This window comes from Pygocentrus nattereri, chromosome 8 (assembly GCF_015220715.1).
Source record: "Pygocentrus nattereri isolate fPygNat1 chromosome 8, fPygNat1.pri, whole genome shotgun sequence".
In the NCBI taxonomy this organism is placed as follows: Eukaryota; Metazoa; Chordata; class Actinopteri; order Characiformes; family Serrasalmidae; genus Pygocentrus; species Pygocentrus nattereri.
The window spans coordinates 12297176-12318039 of record NC_051218.1 but is presented as its reverse complement, the minus strand read 5'-3'; the positions used below and the strand labels follow the sequence as shown (position 1 = coordinate 12318039).

Below are 20864 nucleotides of genomic sequence, written 5' to 3'. Positions count from 1 at the left end.
CTTTTTATCTTTGTGCAAATAGGAGCCAGCAAAGATACTTGATCTCAGATCAAAAAGCTCAAGCAAGTTCTGCACTACCTGCTGCATCTGAATATTTATTTGTTACACCATGTATAAGAACCGCATTTGGTTTCATATAGAACATCTCAGTTTTGTGGCTCTTTAAAGAACTACTTTTGTGTCATGAACTCTTTTTAAAGAACCTCCGCATAATGTCAAGGGCTGTGCAAAGTTGGCCCACAAGGCCTAAAAATTTTCCAGAATCCCCTCATCCAAAGAGACATTGGGAGAACGAGTGTTTTTTTTTTATGTGAAAGTTAATGCGTTAATAACACTTTAAAAACTTTTTTTATATGTATATATGTATGTGTTTCCCAAATGTGTTTGCCTAATTTGGTTTCCATAGTAGTGCAGGCTGAAGCTGCTTGCTTGCTGTGTGTTGCTATAATAGAACCTGCAATTGAACACCAACGTACTCTCGTTCATTTTTAATTGGGTGCCTAGACATGGCCACACAGTGCATGATGGATCTTGCATGTCGAGTTTGGTGGATGCGGAGTTGAACCATCTGCAAATAAATCCCTCCATTGCAGTGCATCTAACCAATCAGTAGACAGCAGGTGTTTACCACCTAGTCTGTTCTGTTTTTCACAAGATCCTATACAATACAGAAGACCAGCCGCAAAATCTAATATATTCAAATACAGCTGTTTACTTGAAAATTTTTAAATCTGTGTGGGAGAAACAATTGGTTAGATGATAATAAATCAAAATGCCAGTCACCGCAAGTGATAATCAACAAAATAAATCATAATCTTTCCACGTTTAACTTTATTAACATTTTGGAAATGATTAGTTTAGACTTTCTGATTATTAAAAAGAAAAAAAATTAAGCTTTATTTACATCAATTTCGACTTAACAAGACTACATTTCAACTGGACATGTAGCCAAATGAAGGGGGGAGGATGTGTTCACATCCTCCGACATGCCGGAACAGTGTAAATGCACTGTAAGAAAAAAATAGTGGGAAAATAAATAGAAAACCCTTTCATCATTGCAGTAATAAAATCCCACAGTAGAAGAGACCAAAAAAAAGCATACACTCATATCAAAGCTTGAGCAAATTCTACTTTACTGTGACATCCAAATATTTCTTTTTAAATGTCACACTGTGTTACAGTACAAGACACATTTAGTTTCTGAGGTGTAACTAATTGCTCAGAGATTTATTGACATTATTTGGTCCATTTGGCATTAATTTGTACAATAGTCTTATCTCCTTTAATATTTGCAGACCTAGTTAAAAAAATCTAAAAAAGGATGTTAACAGCTTTTAGCAAAGCCACAGGGACCAACATTTTCCAGGCCAATTATCTGCGTGCTGGTCTTTGCTGTTAGCTGGAGGTCTGCATTTCGTCATGTCTCAAGAGCTTCACAATAACAGCTAGCCTGTTTTTATTTTTTGTTTTGTTTTATTTTGTTTGGTCTTGACTAAGGTGTGAGAGATAAACTGTGAATACTTTTGTACATCTCATCACCCTAATGCCTAGCCATCCATAGCCTGAACTCTTCAAACTGCCAGCTTCAGTAATTTGAGTATCAAGTCTGTTTTGGACTATTGTTGTTATAAGCATCGTCTTTTTATTATTATTATTATTATTATTATTATTATTATTATTTATATTTCATGTTTCTATCCTTGCCATACAATTCATATTGAAGCTGATTTACAGCAGATCGATTTTGATTCTTGTTTTTTTTTTTTAATTAATGCATATATGCTCTTAAAAAAAGGGTTTGTGGCTTAGACGTTTCTACCAAAAACCTTTAATTCATATAGAACCATATGTGGAGATTCTCTAAATTTTAAAAATGTTCTTCACACTCACACATCTCATTTACAAACCTTAACAAACCACCCACTGAAAGGTTCTTTAGGGGACCGATAACAGGTTTTCTATGTCATTGCTCAAAGGAGCTCTTTTTGGCACCTTCATTTTTAAGAGTGTAGAGCCTACTTCATGCATCTTAGGATGAAAAACCTAAGTGCAAATGCTACAAAGATATATTGAAGACAGATATCTAGACGCGCCAACATTTCAGAAGGTGGTCAGAGATGCATTAGACATGCTTCTGAGCCAAGTGTAAATGTATCTGTTTCTTCAAGCTGATTACGTAATCTCTACTTGCCCCCCCAAACTGAACTGTTGTTTTATACGGACCTCTTTTGTTAGTGAATTTGATCATAGATGACAAAAGCTGCGTAGCTCCTTTAACCTTTTATGCTATAAGTGTTGGAAAAACTGGAGCCAGTTTCTCCCTTTAGTTCTGATAAAATGCATAACTGCATAGAACAAAATGTACGTGGCGCCTTGGCATCAGGAGATTGTAATGCAGCGCTGATGCAAATTGGATTTCTGTCTGTCTAACAGAGACGCATTTATGTGGTCAGGTGCAAATGGAATGTGGATAAATCTTATTTGGCTGTTATCCAGGTATGAGATGCATGAACTGACAAGTGTAAATAGGCTCATAGATTCAGTAGGGTGACACTGAATATGTGCAATTTATCTCTAAAAAAATATCCTGGTCTGGCTTTAATGTATATTAATCCTACTATATAGTGCTGTGTAAAAGTCAGAGACCACTGTTCACTGGGCCTGTAAGTACAAGCTATTAATTTTTTGTTGTCAGAAAAAAGCAGAAAACATGTTTAATAGAAGATATGACATATCAACAACTAATGACTGTCATTTTTTCCAATATTTAGTGTGCTTTATGGCAGCTATCGTTCTTTTCAGGAGACTTGCTTTTAGTTTTTCAAAAAAATCTGCAGGGATATTTTTATACATCATAGAAGCTGGTTGCGTTTTCTGCTTCTTACAATCCAGGGATTCCATACACATTCTATTATGTTGAGGTCTGGACTCAGGGGCGGTCAGTCTCTTTTTCCAAGAACACCAGTACCTTCTTTGATTGGTTTGCTTTTTCAATAACAGCTTCTTGGTGTCTATACATCTTTTCATACTCAGTGTTGCCTTCTCACAGTGGACGGATGGACAGAAACACACGTGGATTTTTCCAGATCTGAAGCAGCTTAATTTTCTTCTCTGTTAAAGATGAAAGCTTTAAGTTATTTTTATCTGATGTGGACAGTTTTAGTGGTGTACCAGGTCTTGCCCTGTCATTTGTAACATTTTCTCTATATCTTTTATTAATGTGAGTGTGAGTGTGTTATAGAATGCACTCTGCTTGATTTTTATGTAGTTCATGGAAGTACAGTGCTGGGCAAATAAACCATAATTTCCAGCTATGTTGACTCAGTACTCAGTGTGTGTGTCTGTTTTAAGTGCCTGGCAGTAAGTTAATCAGTAGCAGTGATAAATGTACACTTCAGATTCCTTCTCATCACAACTACTCTCATATACACAATGGAGATCCACACATGGTTGTATTGGCTGGGTTTGTGCAGCGTCTCAAATACAGAGCGGAGCTGTGAAGGCAAATGGAATTAATCTAGACTTGACATTCACCTTTTAATTTTTGTCTGTTCCCGCCTTCACGTTTTCTATCTTGTCATTTCCCTGTCATTCTATGTCTGTTCCTCCTTTCCTCTCTTTTATCATTTTACTCTTTCCATCTCTTCACCTTCACTTCCCTGTGGAGACAGGATATTACCAGTTCTAATGATACATTGCGGTATACAGAACTTGCCATTGCTGATTGTCGAAGCCTCTGACCCCACAGTGTTTCACATAAAAATGCAGAGTCCTTGGCCTGAGTGGCCACATGCCTTTGAGATAAGTTTTTTGCTTTTTTTCCATCTAACAAACCACCAAACCAGTTGAATTTCACATATTTACTGTTTATCTTGCTTCGTGAGCTCTAAAGACTGTTTGGTTGGACATCAAACCAATTTCATCATCAGATTTTGTCAGAATTCTCCAAATGTAAAGATAACTCTATCACCATGATTCTCATTTGCATTTTCTTTCAATCGTTCAACTGTAGGGTTTTTTCCCCAAAACCTCCAAAGTTCAGTCTTAGAAGTTGGTTGCATTTTCTGATTGTTACGATCTACATAATCCCAAAAATATTCAGTGGTGTTGAGGTCTTTACACTGATATGGTCAGTTCATTGTTCTGAGAACACAAGCAGCTTCCTTGTTTGATTTGCATATTTTCTTATTTTTCTTTTATTTCCTCTACTCAGTAGCAGCTTCTTGAAGGCTACACATCCTTTCAGACTCATAGCATTGAGTTATCTCTGTCTCTCTAGAACTCTGCGTCAGTGCTGACAGTAAAAGAAATAGATAACAGATGACTACTTAAAAAAATGAAGAAAGTTCAGACTTGAGTGGAAGGAAGAATTTATGTGGTTGGAGTAGATTTTGAGAAGGATGTGATGTTCTATTGATCATGTTAATTTTAATGACAGGCAGAGAGCACAAGTTCAGTCTTTACTGGGTGTAACTTGCAATGAAAAAGTAATATTCTAGAGCACAGCTGCACCTTTCAATATGAGCACTGATATAGCGCTGTGATATTCAGCGATGCCAATAACAAACCCTCAGAGTCATGCTGAAGGATAAAAATCTCTAACTTGGCTATACTGGCAAATACAGAGGATCCCATCCGCTTCATTCTCTGGTTTTATTGGAAGAATGAAGAATAGAGTGAAGGTGGGAGACTTGTTAATTGTGAATGATAGGTTTCTTTAATTCTGGCTACAGTGCAGAATTTTATATTAGTCTAACCCGGTGGTATAAATCCCAATGATAATCACATAATTTCAGATTTTATTAATATATTAGTAACAGTGGACAATTACTATGTTATCTAAAGAGTCTGGCACCAGGACATGTTCTTGTGTTTATAATCTGTAAATAACAGTGCAGTGGGGAATAACTCACATTTACTTGAAAATCCTTTGGGGTTTTTTGTGTCATTAAGAAATGTGAGATGTTCACTAAAGTCTGTCCATAAAATACATGTGGTGAAATTACTTCGCTGTGTTATTACTTTTTAACAGTAATAAGCTGAATGTTGATACTTCCAGAGATTTTGGTGATGACCATTTAAGTCTTTAAAATCTGCTGCCAGAGGAGTTGCGGTGTGTCTAAGCCACATATAGGCCATAGACATATAGGACATTTTTTTTCTATCACTGTAATAAAGATCCACAAGGCTTTCTTTATTGTTGGATGCTCTAGAGTGCAAGCTGATGTGTGACTGATGTGTGACTGTGATGTGTGTCCTATTCATGTATTTTCTTGTTCTAAAATATAGTTGCTGATGCAAACTAAACAAAAAACGAAGTTTTTAGCTTTTGTTAGATCACATTCTGTACATATTAAATAGAGCAAGATCAGCACTAAGTAATCATATTAACAGAGAAGTCTGAATTGAACCACAGAAATACACTTTATTGCATTATTATTTTTCCTTATATTTGACAGTACTGTTAATTACTGAATACTAAAAAATGTGATAATTTTGGTCCCTGATATCATGATGCAGTGTTTTCATGCCATCCCATCCCCACTCTTACCCATTCCTACCAGCACTGTAACACTTCTTCTTCTCCTCCCTATTTTTGTCATGTGCGTGCAGATGCACCGCTTCCTCTCGTGCTCTCACACTCTCTCCACACGCTTTCCTCTCTCCTCTCCTTTCCTTTCCTCTTCTCTCTTCCCTCTCTCTCTCATGCTCTCACACTCCCCCCACCACCTTCTCTCTCTCCCTCTTTCTCTTCTTCTCCCAATCATCTCTCTCTCTCTCTTGCTCTCTTTCTCTCTCGCTCTCTCTCTCTAACACACGCACTCTTGTACCCTCTCCACCTCTTTGTGGTCTCCACTCCTGAGGTTTGTTAAGGCCTGCTGAAGCTGGGTGATAATTAGACAGGGATAAACTATATAGCAGGGAAGAACCCACAGCCTCTCAACATTAAGGAGAGGGAGAGCAAGAGGGAAGGAAGAACTGTAGGCAGAGTAGAAAGAGGTTTGGGGAGCTGTCTACAAATGGTGGATCTCTACAGATGCAGAGACTCCGAGTCATGAGGTCCCCAAATCACAACTCACCATCCTTAGGTGACATCAAGCATTTTACATAATAAGCAAATGCCACTAATAGGCCTAAAATAGACATGATCTTCAAACAAACTATACCCAAAATTAGAAAATAAATAGAAACTGTCAAATTTGACTAGAAATATCCAATTCAAATGTTGCCATAACTCAGTGCTTATTTGTTGAAGACTGCTTAACAGCACACAGCCTGTGATAGATGACCTAGATAACTTGCAGGACCACGTAGGAAATCAAAAGCATATAACTTACTATCATTAGATAACAGTGGCCTATTACCTGTAATGTATTTCACTTCACTCCACCATTGCACCAGCATAATACTGACCTCACTACTCAGCCACAGGGCTGGGTATTGAAATATAGTTTTAAAGAAATTCTGTGATTCAATACATCATTTTAGTACCTAAGGAGACAGTTTTAGTATTCAGCACTTAAGCATGATTGTACAAAAATTTTGACTGCTGATTTGGTGTCTAAATTACATTCCTTGTGCAGGTTATTAATGCCAGCACTTCTTTATTAGTCAGTAATCTTTTGTTTCTACCCATTTCTAGCACCTCATGTTCATTAAGTTTTTAAGCTACACCTTCTTTCCTTTTATTATTAAAAAGAGGGTATAGAAAAATGTGGTAATCAGGATCAAAATTAACCTTTTTTAACTGCAACCATAAAATATGATTTTGAAAACCTTTTTGAAAACCTCTTGGTGTTTCTTTCAATAATAAAGATGAAATACATCTCAGTGCGAAAGTGTGTGATATACAAAGCCCAAACAAACTGGTTTTTTGTCTTTGTAGGTGAGCAAGCAAGTCAACATTTATCAAACCGTTTTATTGTGTTTAAATGCTGTATTTTTATTGTGGCAGTTAAGCACAATTTTAAGACAAAGAAAGCAGCAACCGTCAGCATGTGGAGAGGTGTGAATTGTTTTTACAGCATTGTTTTCCTCAACACTTGCCACTCATTGTTCACTAGCATCTCCACGTTTCACATAATTTGACAGTGTCCTTGTTAATCTGATTATAGAGTTACAAGGGAAATTAATTTTTTTTATATAGTTGATCAATATCAGACAGATTTTATTCTGCCCACAGAATGGCCACTACTTGAAAATATTTTAACAATACTCAGCTGTCCTCAGCAGAATAGCATACTATTTGTGAGACACATTCAAAGATTTTCTTTTGTTGCAAAACTGTATAATCGTGACATTTGTTTATTAAAACCGAAATAAACACATCATGGTATTTACCTCGTATGCTATACCTTTATGTATAGAAAGTAGAAATTTACACATAGAAGCACTTAGTGGGGCGAAGGTCTGTCTGCAGGACTGATATTCCAATAAAACTGATACTTTCCAATGTCTTATTAAGGACATATCTACTAAATATATTTGAAGGATTTTAATATTTTTAAGGGGCCCATATAATGCAAAAGGAGATTTTTTTCCTCATTTATTTGGAATAAAAGAGTGATGTAATATGTAAACATAGTCAGATTTTCAAACATATTGTTCACTCCTCCCTCCATGCAGTCTGTGTATGGAAGCTAAGCTGAAAAAACTGCCTATTTTGAGTTCATTGTTTTTGTGATGTCATGGAAAACCAAACTATTGACATGAATCTACCTATTGATCCTACAGCAGTTTAGGTCTGCCCACTCCCACCGAAGTAAGAAGGACTGTTTTTTTAATAAGACCCAATACAGACCAGCCAGTCAGAGCAGAACTTACTTCCATACATTTACTCTTACAGTTAGAGTGAAAAAGACAAAAGTTGTTGAGAAATGGTCATGTAAATATGACTTAGGACTGTTTTTGGTAAATAAAACTACAAAAACAATGTAAGTGGACCTCATGAATGAAGTCAAGAAAAATGTAGGATATGGACCCTTTAACTATCTGATATGCCTGTCCATCGCATTTTTCATGAAAAATGTTGCCCCTTAAAAAATAATAGGTATTTTAATAAATGGTGGGAACTAGCATGAGCCCATCCTACACATTTAATTTACCACCCACATTTAATTTATCTACCTCCTACCCATTTTTCCACCTTTTTAGCTTCGGTTTCATTGAAACAAATACTGTATATTCAAATTTAGTTAAATTACTAGTTAGTTTAGAATTTTTTTTTCTTTCAGTTGCAGTTTCAGTCTGCTCCCTCTCTGACACTGTGTCGAGAGAGAAATGGAGTGAGGGAGAGAATATAGAGGTGTGCAAACAGTAAGGGTCATGTTGTGGCTCAGGCGTTTCTCAGCAGTGAATTAGACCTCCATCATTTTTTTCCATACACACATTTATAGAATTACTCCCCAGCTGAAAGCTGAGAGCGCGAAAGAGTCAGCGAGAGACCTAAGTAATAACTGAATAGGTAGTAATTTAGCTGTGCTGTGTGGATCACGATCAGAAAGCTCTGCGGTTGGTCTGATCCGTGAGCAGGTTGAGAAATAGTCAGTTCAACTGAGGTGTTACACACAGCATGGCTTGGACTGAAGGCGATCGCTATGTTCAACATCCTGAACGTGATTGTGTGTTTATATGTGACCGTGCTAAAGGAATACTCCAGAGCTTTTTAGCCTAATCTTTATCTGTTGCATCTGTAGTGTACGGACGACTGATAATTTCCCTGTACTTGGAAAGAACAGGAATACAATTGATTTGAAGCTCACTTATAACTTAAGAACATTGGCATGTGCTGATGATAATTACATTTGCAGCCAATTGGTAGAATTTGGAGGATTACTTTAAAAATATGTTTCAGTATAGATTACTGATTGATTGCCTGATTAAAAATTCAGGGCTTGGAGTGATCCCAAGGATTGATATATCTATATAAAATAATGTAACTTGATTTCTTAAGTTACTTTTGATTATTTGTCATTTTTCTAAGTAATTTAATGAAATAAACAGTTTTAAAACAATTGAACAACATTACTTTAAGTACTTAGCACAAGATATACTTGGAAACTGCACTGTTGACATATATTCCTCACTGTTGAACAATAGACACACACACACACACACATCAACTTATTTATATTTATATATATATATATATACACACACACACGTATATCAAAGTTGTCAAAGTTAACGCGATAATAACGCATTAACGCGATCTCAATTTAATGCGATTTTAAAAATTGTGCTGTTAACGAAAATCCTATTTGGCCCTGTGAGTCATCCGTAGTTCATATTGAGACTTGACCGTGCACGGCATCTCTCATTAAGAGTAGAGGAGTAAGTGTTTGTGTTTACATGCAAAGATTTTTGCCAATCTGATTGAATACAATTGAATTACAGATTCAGACTGAGGCGTTTATTCTCACTCTATTCAATAGTTTGATGAAAATCTGCGCACTACAAGTAATCCAACGCAAACTGACGCGCATGCGTGGAGCAGCGCTGAGAGTGAACGTTACCATGACCGCGAACATCACGCGATGTCCAGTCAGTGTGAGGTGATGTTTCTAATTGGCGCGCTTGAGTTTTTAATGGCTTTAAACTGATGTCAGACTCAGAAAAACGTCCTTCACATGCTCTTATAAAGGAAGACGTCGTGCTCTGAGACACATAAGCTGGCCGTCCGTCCCACCGCCGTCTTTTAAAGCTCAGAGTATAAACCTCGTCTCCTCTGCAGACCCGTTTCTGCTCCGCCATGCTGAACGGTATAAACCTTTCGCAGTGATGCGCCGCACATGCGCAGAACGTTCTTACACGTTCTGATTGGAGTGTAATCGGATTCAGGCGTTTCCACGGATATTATTCATCTATTTAACAGGTTATTTAGAGGTTTACCCACCTCATTCAATCGGATAGAAATTGTATTCCGATTGACGTGTTTACATGGATGTATTCTATTCCGATTGAACTATTAGTCGGATTATTAACGGATTACTAGGCTGCATGTAAACGTCCCTGCTGCTATAGACCTGGAATACCTGGAGAAAAAAATGACCAGTATACTGGATGCTTGAAATGAGGTGGGCATTATTATGGAGGACCGTGTACTCCGGTACTGTCCTGCCATGCCAGCAGGCAGGTGCTGAAGTCAGCATGTTTTCTGTGTCAGTAGTAATAGGCCGTACTGTTGCAGTCCAAAAAACATCTCCAAAATAATAACCCAACAAGAGAAGGTAAAAACATTCTTTTAAACTTTTAATGCATGTGAAAGTGAATTATAGTAATTTTGGAACAATCCTATCCATCTCATTTTTCATGTGACCACATGAAAATGCCAGATTATGGCAGAAATATCTGCTTCAGAAATGGAGCTGGCATTTATTATTGTTTTTAGCCAAGTCAAAGAAAACATGCTTATTACTTTGCCCCATTAAATGTCTGAGAGGTGTTCTGAGATGTGTTGTGGGACAACATACAGTTTGTGGCTGTCACTTCAGTCAAGTGAAGATGACGTTATGACAAGAACAGCAGTACATATGCATAAACAGCACAGAGCTTCAGTAGGCACGAATGTCCCTTTTTATTTACTCTTTTAAAAAGGCCACTTGTTAGCTATTTTACCTGTAAAATGCAACCAGATGACGAACTGCCAGTTAAACTAGTTGTTGCTGACACTCTGTTTACCTGTTTATCTGTTTGTCTGTTTTTTTGTTTTTTTTTGGCTAATAGGCTAATGCTACAATAATAAAAGACAGGCTTAATTCAAGCATTTAAAGTAAGAGTAACTAAAAACTGAGACATACTTAAATGTCTGTTACAAGCTTAAAATGTCTGTTTAAACTGGAGCTGACATCAAAATCCAGTACGGTGCTGAGCTAATTCTGATGGTTTAATGCTACCATGGTGAACATATGAGGAGCATTATTGAACTGCAGGTTTTAAAAGAACAGATTTCTACATTAGACACTGCTGTATTGCTTTCAGGTTTTCTGCCTGTGCTTAACTCTCAGGATAAACATAATTTAAAAAGTCGACTTTATTAGCATAATTTATTAGCATAGGCTTTAAATAGGATCTTTTGACTAAAGTGTTTCTCTTCCACAGGGTCAGGTTTCTGTTGACAAATCGGTTGCAAATGTCAGCACACGAGTATTTGAATAGATTATTTATATTTTTTATTTATTCACACATTTCTGTTTAAGCTTCATCGGAAGTTTTGACCATAATTCACTCAATGCATCATGGGGTGCAGGAACAATCATGATGTGATGATATGTTGCTACCAAATCTGCAACCCCTGCCTGATTTGCACCGTGCAAATGCACCTCTGTCACGTATGTGTGCACAGCATGTTTTACGACACTGCTCGATCTTATTTGTGGCTTAGCTTAGAGTGCTTAATGCTAACGCCACTATATAAGCCCCATTCTCTTTCCTAGGTTAATGCTGCTTAGCATTAAGTTTCTATCAATGGATAAAAGCCTTCAGGTTACAGCACTGGTAGACGAGAGGGGTATAGACAAAAACCTGCTCAGTACTCATTTTGGTTTAGCATGAGAGCGTTTGTTTGGCTGAATCTCAAATGGCTCTTTGCTACATATACAGTGCACTGCATAGGTCATGAAGTCAGGGATTCTACACTAAAACAGTTCACTGAAATTTAGATAAGATCTAATTTAAATAAGATAAAAAATCACTTTTATTTTGACACATATTGCGCTCTTTGTGTGTAGAAGCAGTTATATAATGATCTTTGTAGTGCACCCTACAAGGGAGTAAGAAGCCACTTGAGACTGAGCCTATATTTTGCCTGCTCATACTGTTGGGATTATAGCGCAAATACAGGCTAAGAATGCCATCTTACACAAAACAAAAGCACTCTTCTGTTTTCCCTAATAAAAATGTAGTTACTAGTGGTGAATATGGCCATTTTGTTAGGGCTCAACTACAGTTGCGGCCACGCAAGCCGCTGTGTTCGAATGATATAGAAAAATGAAAATAAATAAATAAATATGATGTGCTACAGTTGAAGCAGTCCCTCCCTAATGCTGGAGTATTTCTTTCAAGCTCAAGGTAACCTAAATCTGTGCTTTCTTTTTAATCAGTTGTGGGCTCACAGCGTACATATGCAAAGTATGTCCTGTGAATAATTTTCCAATTTCCACTAAATGGCTAAATTCCTCTAAATTCTTCTTTTGATGTCTCAATCTTTGGTCACATATATGTAACCAGTGTGTAAGCAGTGTCCTCACCAATAACAAGGCTGATGGGAATTGTCCTTCCTATGGGGGTTGTCCCTCTCCTACCACTTTTCTGTGTTTGAGATCGAGAAACTTACCGAAACAAGGCTAATGACCCAGCAAGAGCCAACCTAGCTATCATAACTGCATAAAAGCTAGCTTATCTGTCTGCTTCCTTTTAGTGAATCATAATCACAGTGGGGTAGTCTGTATCACCGTCTCAATGTGTATAGCCTGTGTCACTCATTTCTCCCTGCACTGTTCTGTTTAGTTCTGCTTCAGTGGAGTGTTGGACTGAGGCTTGTCAGTCATGGGTGCTCAACAGAATATTAGGACAAGACAGATGTCTGATACATCTGATAAGTGATAAGTCTTGTTTTATTCAGTTCTTTTCTTTTTTGCTGCATGTTTAATATAACATTCAAATTTAGTATCGTATAATTTTTTATATTTTACACGGTGTCTAACATCTGATAGACAGTGGTGGGTAAAAAATTGAGACTGAGTTCTGTTTGACTCTTTGAAATCTCACCATATATACAATACCTTTGTTCTGTCTTTGTTTATAAATTTTTGGGTGGAATGCACTCAAGAGATCCCAGTGAACACATTTGTTCATGCACATGGGTGGGTATCATGGTGGGGGAAACAGCCAGTTTGTTGGACGTATAATATAAAGAGAGAAAAAGAGTGAGTGTTTCAGAGTCGAGGGACTTCTGACAGGGCTTCTGACAACGTCTCTGCTAATGGCTGCCATGGTGACTGATTGAGCCAATGACGAAAGCTCTTTCACCAGTCAGTGATTCTAAGTTCAAGCCAATCTGAGCCAAGACTAGAAATTGAAACTAGCTGTTAATGGTTGATGTGTGTATGCATGCATGCATGCATGTGTGTGTGTGTGTGTGTGTGTGTGTATGTGAGAGCCTTTGTAGCTGGGGAAAAAAATAGAAAACATATGGTGTAAGAGCATGTGCCATAAGATTTATTTATTTTTTTCCACATGTTACAAAGCCCCCAGTTGGGTAAGCGCAGAGCCAATTAACACCTGCTAACAAGAAGTCTGCATTTAATCAGTTTTGTGTGCGTGTGTGTATGTGTGTGTGTGCATATACACGTGTGTGTGTGTATTTGTGTTACAATTACACGGGAAGTGAGTCTATTCCCTTTGGCCATCTTTCCTCACCACTTTCACGTCTTCTTTATTTCTCTTTTCTTTCCTTTGCTCTCATCCTCCTCGCTTCTGATAAAGCACTCACTCAGTTGAGCCTCTCTCACTCGCTCTCTCTCTCTCCGCCTCCATCACCCCCATTTTTCTCTCCTTTGCTCTATTCCTGTACATTTCCCCTCTTTATCTCTCTTTCTCTCTTATCACCCTGTGTCTTTCTCTTATAGATTCAGAGCGCAGTGCTCTTCAAGCGTCGGGGTGTTGAAGGGCCTCGAGCGCTCCAACAAAACACTGATATCAGTTCTTCTGAGAAAAGCAGACGTTTCTGTACAGTGTCCCGAAACATGCAAGAGAACAGAGGCTGCCTGGGACGCCCCAGGAGCCCGGCGTTTTTACATTTACGATGAAGCTATTGATGTCTGAGCTGTTGTGGAATTGAGTTTGTATCTCATAAGCCAGATGTCTCGCCAGCATTAGCTCTTTCCTTATTGTCTGGCGATTTGCCGTAATGACATGTTTCCTTACTAACATTCTGATTTCTAAAATCTCACCCCTACAGTGGATGGAGCCATTCACCGCGGTGCAGGTCCACTCCTGAAGAAGGAATGTTCCACTCTGGGAGGGTGTGAAACTGGGGAGGCCAAAATTACAGGAGCCTACCACCTGCCTGCTAAATGTGAGTAACCTTACTACACACAGGCAGATATATTGTATATGGATCATTCTAAATCAAAATTATAGGTCAAAACACATTTCGGGCTTTTGACTGATTTGGACTTTAGCCTAAAATGCTTTTGCTTCGTGACCCTGCACCTTAGCACTTTTTTTTAAATTAAAACAAATGATTGATCATTCCATTTTGTCACTTCCAAAGCAATCAAAACACTACAAAAACTTTACCAAATGTTTGGGCAGTGATATTTTAGCTAATCAACAATTGCACATATGAAACCATAATATTGTTTATTAAAACACAGAATTAGAATATAGAAAATGTGTTTCAGGTGTGACATTTCTTAAGTTCACATGCTGAATTTTTCTGACATTTGCCTCAAAACAATGGGATCTAACTGCTCATCGTGTGGCCATTAGGGCAAGGATGCAGTCTCACTTCCTGTTCTGAAACGCAGGTGTTACTAAAATAAGGCTAAAAAAAAATGTATTTTTCAGAAGTTGAAATTTAGGGGTTAGGGTTTGGGACAGCCATCTTCTAATAAAACTATGCTATAAATTATGATTTTGTGTATTTAGCTTACTGCTATCTCAATTAATGCTTTGGGTTTAAATAGATTATAACAGTCATTGTAAAGGTTTAAATACTTTTTTTTAATTTATTTAGTTTAATTAATAGTTTAATATATATGTATTTTTTTAACAGTGGGGCCATGGTTCAGTAACTAATTATGTAAAATGGTCCAAATGGTGGAGGCGTTCCAATAAGCATATTAACCCCATAAAAATTCAGGCTTGTTTCATCCTCAGGCTTTGTACACAGAAAACAATGCAAACTGAGTTATTCTGAAGATACACAAATGAGTAGTAAACGTTTGGCCTTATGGAGGGTTGTTGTTGTTTTGATACAGGCAATTGATACGGATAATTCACACTGAATTAAATACTGCTTGATTTTATGATATTAAAATATGATAGCAGTCACACTGATACACTCTGGTCAAAAGTTAAGAATCACCATGTAAAGGTTTGGAGTCATTGATTTTAAAAATGTTAAACTTATTTTATCGTACATGTACAAAATGATTATATTATATTACACAACTTTATATGATGATTCCATATTGACTGAGAAACTTGTAAAACATTGAGAATGAAGTTATTCTAAAATGAACATTGAGACTGATGAGCATTAGATTGATAGCATAATGACTGAGAAAGCCATATAACATTGAGAATCAAGTAACTAGAACATCTTTTAACACCTTTTATCTTATAATTCAGTGTAACCATTTAGAAATTATTATTGAATAAAATAAAAATTGTTTCCAGTGTTCTGTTAAGAAAAAAACACTCCAGTTAATTTCTAAAAGAAACAATACTGACAACAAGAAAAACACTCCCTTACGCTGCACCCAAAACACTGTACACTTTCTGTGCAAATTTATTTGTCTTCTAAGAAAATTGCTTGCTTGGTAATTATGCTTTCAGCAGGTGCTGAGATCTTGTTTTGGCATTTGGGCTTTGACCAAAACAAACAAAAACAAAAAACAGCCAAATTAATGTTGACATTTTTTTCCTTCTGTATGGAAATTGTGTTGTATCTTGGTACAAAGCTCATAAATACCACATTGTGAAAATTGTTCGTTACTCCTAGAGCTGCCCAAATCCCCCCCCCCCCCCCCATTTTGATATTGAAACCTTTAATATTGGTTGATACCAATTTGATATTTATTCTAAGGTTTTAAATGATCTATTTTCAAAGTGAAGCAGATGAGCATGTAAAAGTCATGCTCAAACTACTCAAAACACCACTACCTCACAGGAAGAAGCATCAGCTACCAACATCACATCACACAATAAGACTGTGTGCTGTATCAGAATAGATTTGTTACAGAACTGCATCAAAATCATTGTTCTTTTTTTCCCTCCAGCATCCAGTCCAGCAATTTGGACCTGATACTGATACCTGGTTTTAGATTAGTAAGCTCTCTGTTTACAACCTGTACATGCGCATGGTGCTGTCTGAAATTGAAACTTTACAAGAAAAAAACAATCTTTCTTAACTTTTCATGAAAGTGAGTGCAACAGGATTTTATTCCAAAATAAATTTGAGAGCTTTTTATTGGTGTGATCATATTTAAATATAGTAGAAAAACATAGAAATAGATGTAGAGCTGCAAATTGTAGGTGTCAATTAGAGTTTGTTTTTGAGCTTTAGTTCACAGCAGTCAAGGCAAAGCCGATGAGGATGAAGCCTTGCAGGCACATAGTAATTGAAAATAGAATGCGCATATTTATATTAGAGTTTAGTTGTGCTCTGCTTTTGTTTTATTGAGTGTGGGTGGGTCAGTTATTGTGCCTTTGTATGTTGTAGCAATCATGCATATTGTTCGCACAAAGCTCCACTTTCTAGCCTTTTTCTTTCTTTTTCTCATTCTCTCTCCCTCTCTCCCCCTCTCTCCCTTATTCCCTCTCTCACTCTCCACCAGACTGTGTTCAGTAATTATGTAGTCAGACAGTGTTTACAGAAGCAAGCACACTTTAATTTATTCGCACACTTAGCAGTAATTTCCCTGCCTAATTTATGACCCTACCCCCCCCTTACCTAGAGACAGAGAGAGTGCATACGCTGCTCTATATCCAACTACATCACCACACACACACACACACACACCTCTCTCTCTCTCTCTCTCTCTCTCTCTCTCTCTATCTCTCTCCCCCTCTCTCTCTATCGGAAATATATTTCGTTTAGTGTTTTTGTTTTGTTTTTTGTTTTTTTGGCCTCATTACTTTATAATCTCCAACTGTATATGTTTTCTCTCTCTCTCGCTCGCTCTCGCTCGCTCTCTCTCTCTCTCTGTCTCTCTGTCTCTCTCTCTCTCTCTCTCTCTCTCTCTCTCTCTCTCTCAGATTAGAATAGTAAATATTGTATTAGCCATAATTGCTGGAATGTATTATTCAGTGTATGATTAGTGTTTTGTGCGTTGGACTGTGTTGAACACCTCTGCTATCATATTAGCAGGTTGAACTGTTTACCTGAAGGAGAAGAGCAACTGACAGATCAAATCAGAGGGCCAGGTTTAATGCAGTTTCCAGTGGAGCGGGTGGACCTTAAAACCTTGGTCAGGAACTGCTGAAACAGCATGATGGTCACTCCACACCTAACTTTACTGTGTCAGGCTTTTTGCTACAGTACAAATCCTCATAGCCTGAACAGCAACATTGTAGGGGGCTAAATCCCTGACCACAAGGATTCAACTCAGTTCTGATTCTTTAGAAAATTATTTAAATACAATTTACTTAAAAATACATCAAATACACAAATGATGACTTGAAGGAACTGACATATTTCCAAGCACATGTAGTGATGTCCATCACAGAAGCATGCTGGTTTTTATAGCGGTCATCTGAGTATTCGAAAGTCACATTCATTTGTGTGATTTTCATTTAATTTCTCCAAATTCCCTGAATCTTTTGATATTGATATTATGCACTGTCAAGGTTAACAAGGTTTTTAAACAGTTGGATTATTATTATTTGATACATATACATTTTTGTATATGTATCAACCCATCCTTGCTCATAAAAGACTATGCCTTTCCAGGAAGCTCCTTTTATACCCTTTTATGCATGATTGCATCACTGGTTTAGAGTGTTTTCTGATCATTTCACAGTAGTCATATATAACCCCAACTGTTTGGATAGTGCTACGGGCTTCAGTTACAGAATCGGGATATATTTACAAAAACAGTGAAGTTTTAAAGTAAGATGAAACTTACTAGTTTCATTTAAACGGCTTATTAATAAATCACTGCTTTTAATGTTTATTTGCACTTCGAGTACTGCCCAAACTTTTTTTGGAATTGAGGTTTGTATTTGTTTTGTACGTGTGTAAGTTCACACTGTTAGAATAGAATGAAAATGATTTTTTAAAGCCATATAGCCAAGATGTCATTAGCAAAGTGGCAAATTCATTGTCATTACCAACCAGGCTAGTTTTGATTAACAGCAACCACATCGTCCCATTCAGTACACAGTAAATCTAAACTCAAACCTGAAGTCGTAACTTGAATAGGATTTTTGCCACTGTTGCAGACATTTGGGTGGGTGAAGCATGCACTGGTCAGTACACAGTAATTAAGGTCAATACTGGCCAGTAAGAAGTGTTTCTAAAAGCTTCAGTCAACCATAGGGTTTTTCCAGTAGCCAGGAAACCCAGTGCTCAGTGAGGAGCTTAGCTGAGGATAAGTACTGTAGGACTAGTTCAGAGTTTACGGACAGGGCTTGGTGTTTTTGTGATATAGAAACCCTCTGTTCTTTGGACTATAGATTGGACTGCCAGTTGCAGTGGGATTTTAAGGGCCTTTCTCTGTGATCGCAGGCTGATGTGTGGATGTGTGTGCCTGAGTGTGGGTGGCTGTTTGTTCTCTCTTTCTGCTCTTGTGTCTTTCTCACTGTGAGGATGAGGTGTGTGTCTGTGTGCATTATGCTGTTGTTTTGACTGCTTTATTTGGAGTGCTGTCTGTGTGTTTGTAGTCTGCACATGTGCCTACATGTGCCTTCTGCTTTTTTAGTTTAGAGGGTTGCAGAGAAAGTGTGTGTGTGTGTGTGTGGGTCTGTGTTTAATGCTCAGTGGTGGGTAGTACAGAGATGCTATTAGGTAACAGCCAGTGACTCCAGGTGTTTGAACGAGAGATAGAGGGAGAAGAGCTGGAAAACATCTAGAAACATCCAAACATGAGGAAGGGTCTGAAAGAAAAAGAGCAAAATAAGGAAAAGAGGAATCGGGTAGGCAGAACAAGCATTTTCTGTGCAGCCAAGTAAGGCAAATCTTTTAACATAATAGCTTATTGCAATATCAGAATGGAAATGAGGAATGGCGCAGTGTCATTAGCAAGATTTGCCTCCATTTCCAGACAATTGACTGCATCCTAGCCCTCCCTTTAGCAAAGGTAACAGGCTTTTTCATTTCAATCTGCCACATCCAATAATGACCCAACCAGACAGTGCGTAGAGCACAGTGCTGATTCTTTCATTCAGAACAGCTTAAAGAGGTCTGCCTGACATGATCATGAAACTGACTGATCAGCTATCTTGCTTCCTGGGTGTCTTTGATTGGTAGCTAATACTAGGTTATCCTGACATAAACTGACATACAGCACTGTTGTGAGCAAGTGCACACAACTGTAGGCAAGAAAAGCTTAGAATTTCCTCTTGAAACGGTTATGAGCAAGCAATACTCATTGTTAGCATGTATTGTTGATTGTGGTTTTCCCCAGAGCTACAAGTTTTCTGTAGCTAACAAGCAAATGAAGGTTTATAACTCAACAATTAGCACTGTACAAACTGCATCATATACTTGCCATAAACAGAGTTAAGTAATTACAGATGGACTTTCTCATGAACAATTTCAGATGCTGCGTAACATCTTAACATGCATCACAGTAGCAGCAGCTATTGAAGCATGAATTTTGTCACTTTTTTCACAAAATGACAAGTCATACAAAACACATACAAGACAAAAGCCAGACACCACTCTTCATATCCAGGCAAAATGGCCAAGTACAAGTTATTGTTTTTTACTTTATTACAGCTTCTGTTTGCTTTCAGTTTTACCTAGAGATCTACAGGGATGTTTTTCCACACCGCTTGTGTTTTTCCACAAGTTGGTTACTTTTTCTGCTTTGCATTCATTTAGTGATCATCTCTCCATGGACAGTCATCATCTCCATAGACAGTCTAAAACTAAATATATATATATATATATATATATATATATATATATATTTTTTTAAATGTATTTAAATTCTATAAGGGGGCTACGCGTAAGTTTTTCCACTCACTTTCCACCTGTGTAAATGTGATGTGACAATAAACGTGATTTGATTTGGATTTGATTTGATGTTGAGGTATGGGCTCTGGAGTAGTCCATTGTTCTGAGAATGCCAACAACTTATTTGTTGCATTTATATATTTCCAGAACCATCTTTGTTTGATTCAGTAATTCTTTTTATTCTTTTCACATCTGAAAGAAATATCTCCTGAAAAATTTATATCTTGTACTTAATGGCCTATTTGACAGAGTGGTTGCACAGTAAAGTATATTTGGTATTACTCTGTGGATTGAGACAAATAAGATTATTTAGGCAGGCACTTTTTTGTAAGTGCATCCATGAAGTAAAGGTACAATTACTTGTTCACTATATTATCGTTACAAAACTAAAGAAATGAGCATCGGACATGCCTTTGATGATTGACTACATTTGGTGTGAGGCAAGTATTTAAATGTAAACTAAAATTTTTTGTTGGATTATCGCTTTAAAAGAAAATTTCAGTCATGCATTGGATATGTCGAGGAAGGAAACTGCTGGAGTAGAAGCTCCATGAAGCAATGCTTGGGGAGGGAAGAGAGGTATAGGAGAAAGAGAAAGGTGCAGAAGCGCTCTATAGGGTGAGTGACCCAGCGGATGTGAGGTGTGTGTGTGTGTGTGTGTGTGTGTGTGTGTGTGTGTGTGAGAGAGAGAGAGAGAGATAAAGACAGTACAGTCCCTCTGCCCACCTGTGTACCAATACAGACCTGACCAGGGATTCAGCTCATCATACAAACAGCAACCATTGCTACGGCAGAGAGAGGGGGAGCGCCTTCATCAACACGTGCACACACACATACGCACACACATTGTCTCTCTGAGGTCTCATTTCCCTCAGTGGCCAATTAACACTAATTAAAATCCATACAGGCCAAACGAGCACCCACTTTCCTCCCTTCTACTCAGACTAAACCTTTT

At 37.6% G+C, this 20864-nt stretch overlaps 1 protein-coding gene across 2 annotated transcripts in view; it reads left to right on the top strand.

Moving 5' to 3' along the window:
• Window positions 1-20864, top strand: part of macrod1 (mono-ADP ribosylhydrolase 1) — a 111183-nt gene that overhangs the window by 69816 nt on the left and 20503 nt on the right. For both annotated transcript variants that reach the window (XM_017722723.2, XM_017722724.2), the window contains exon 5: window positions 13961-14077. In XM_017722723.2, the coding sequence (XP_017578212.1) occupies window positions 13961-14077 (117 nt within the window). The remainder of the gene's footprint in view (window positions 1-13960; window positions 14078-20864) is intronic.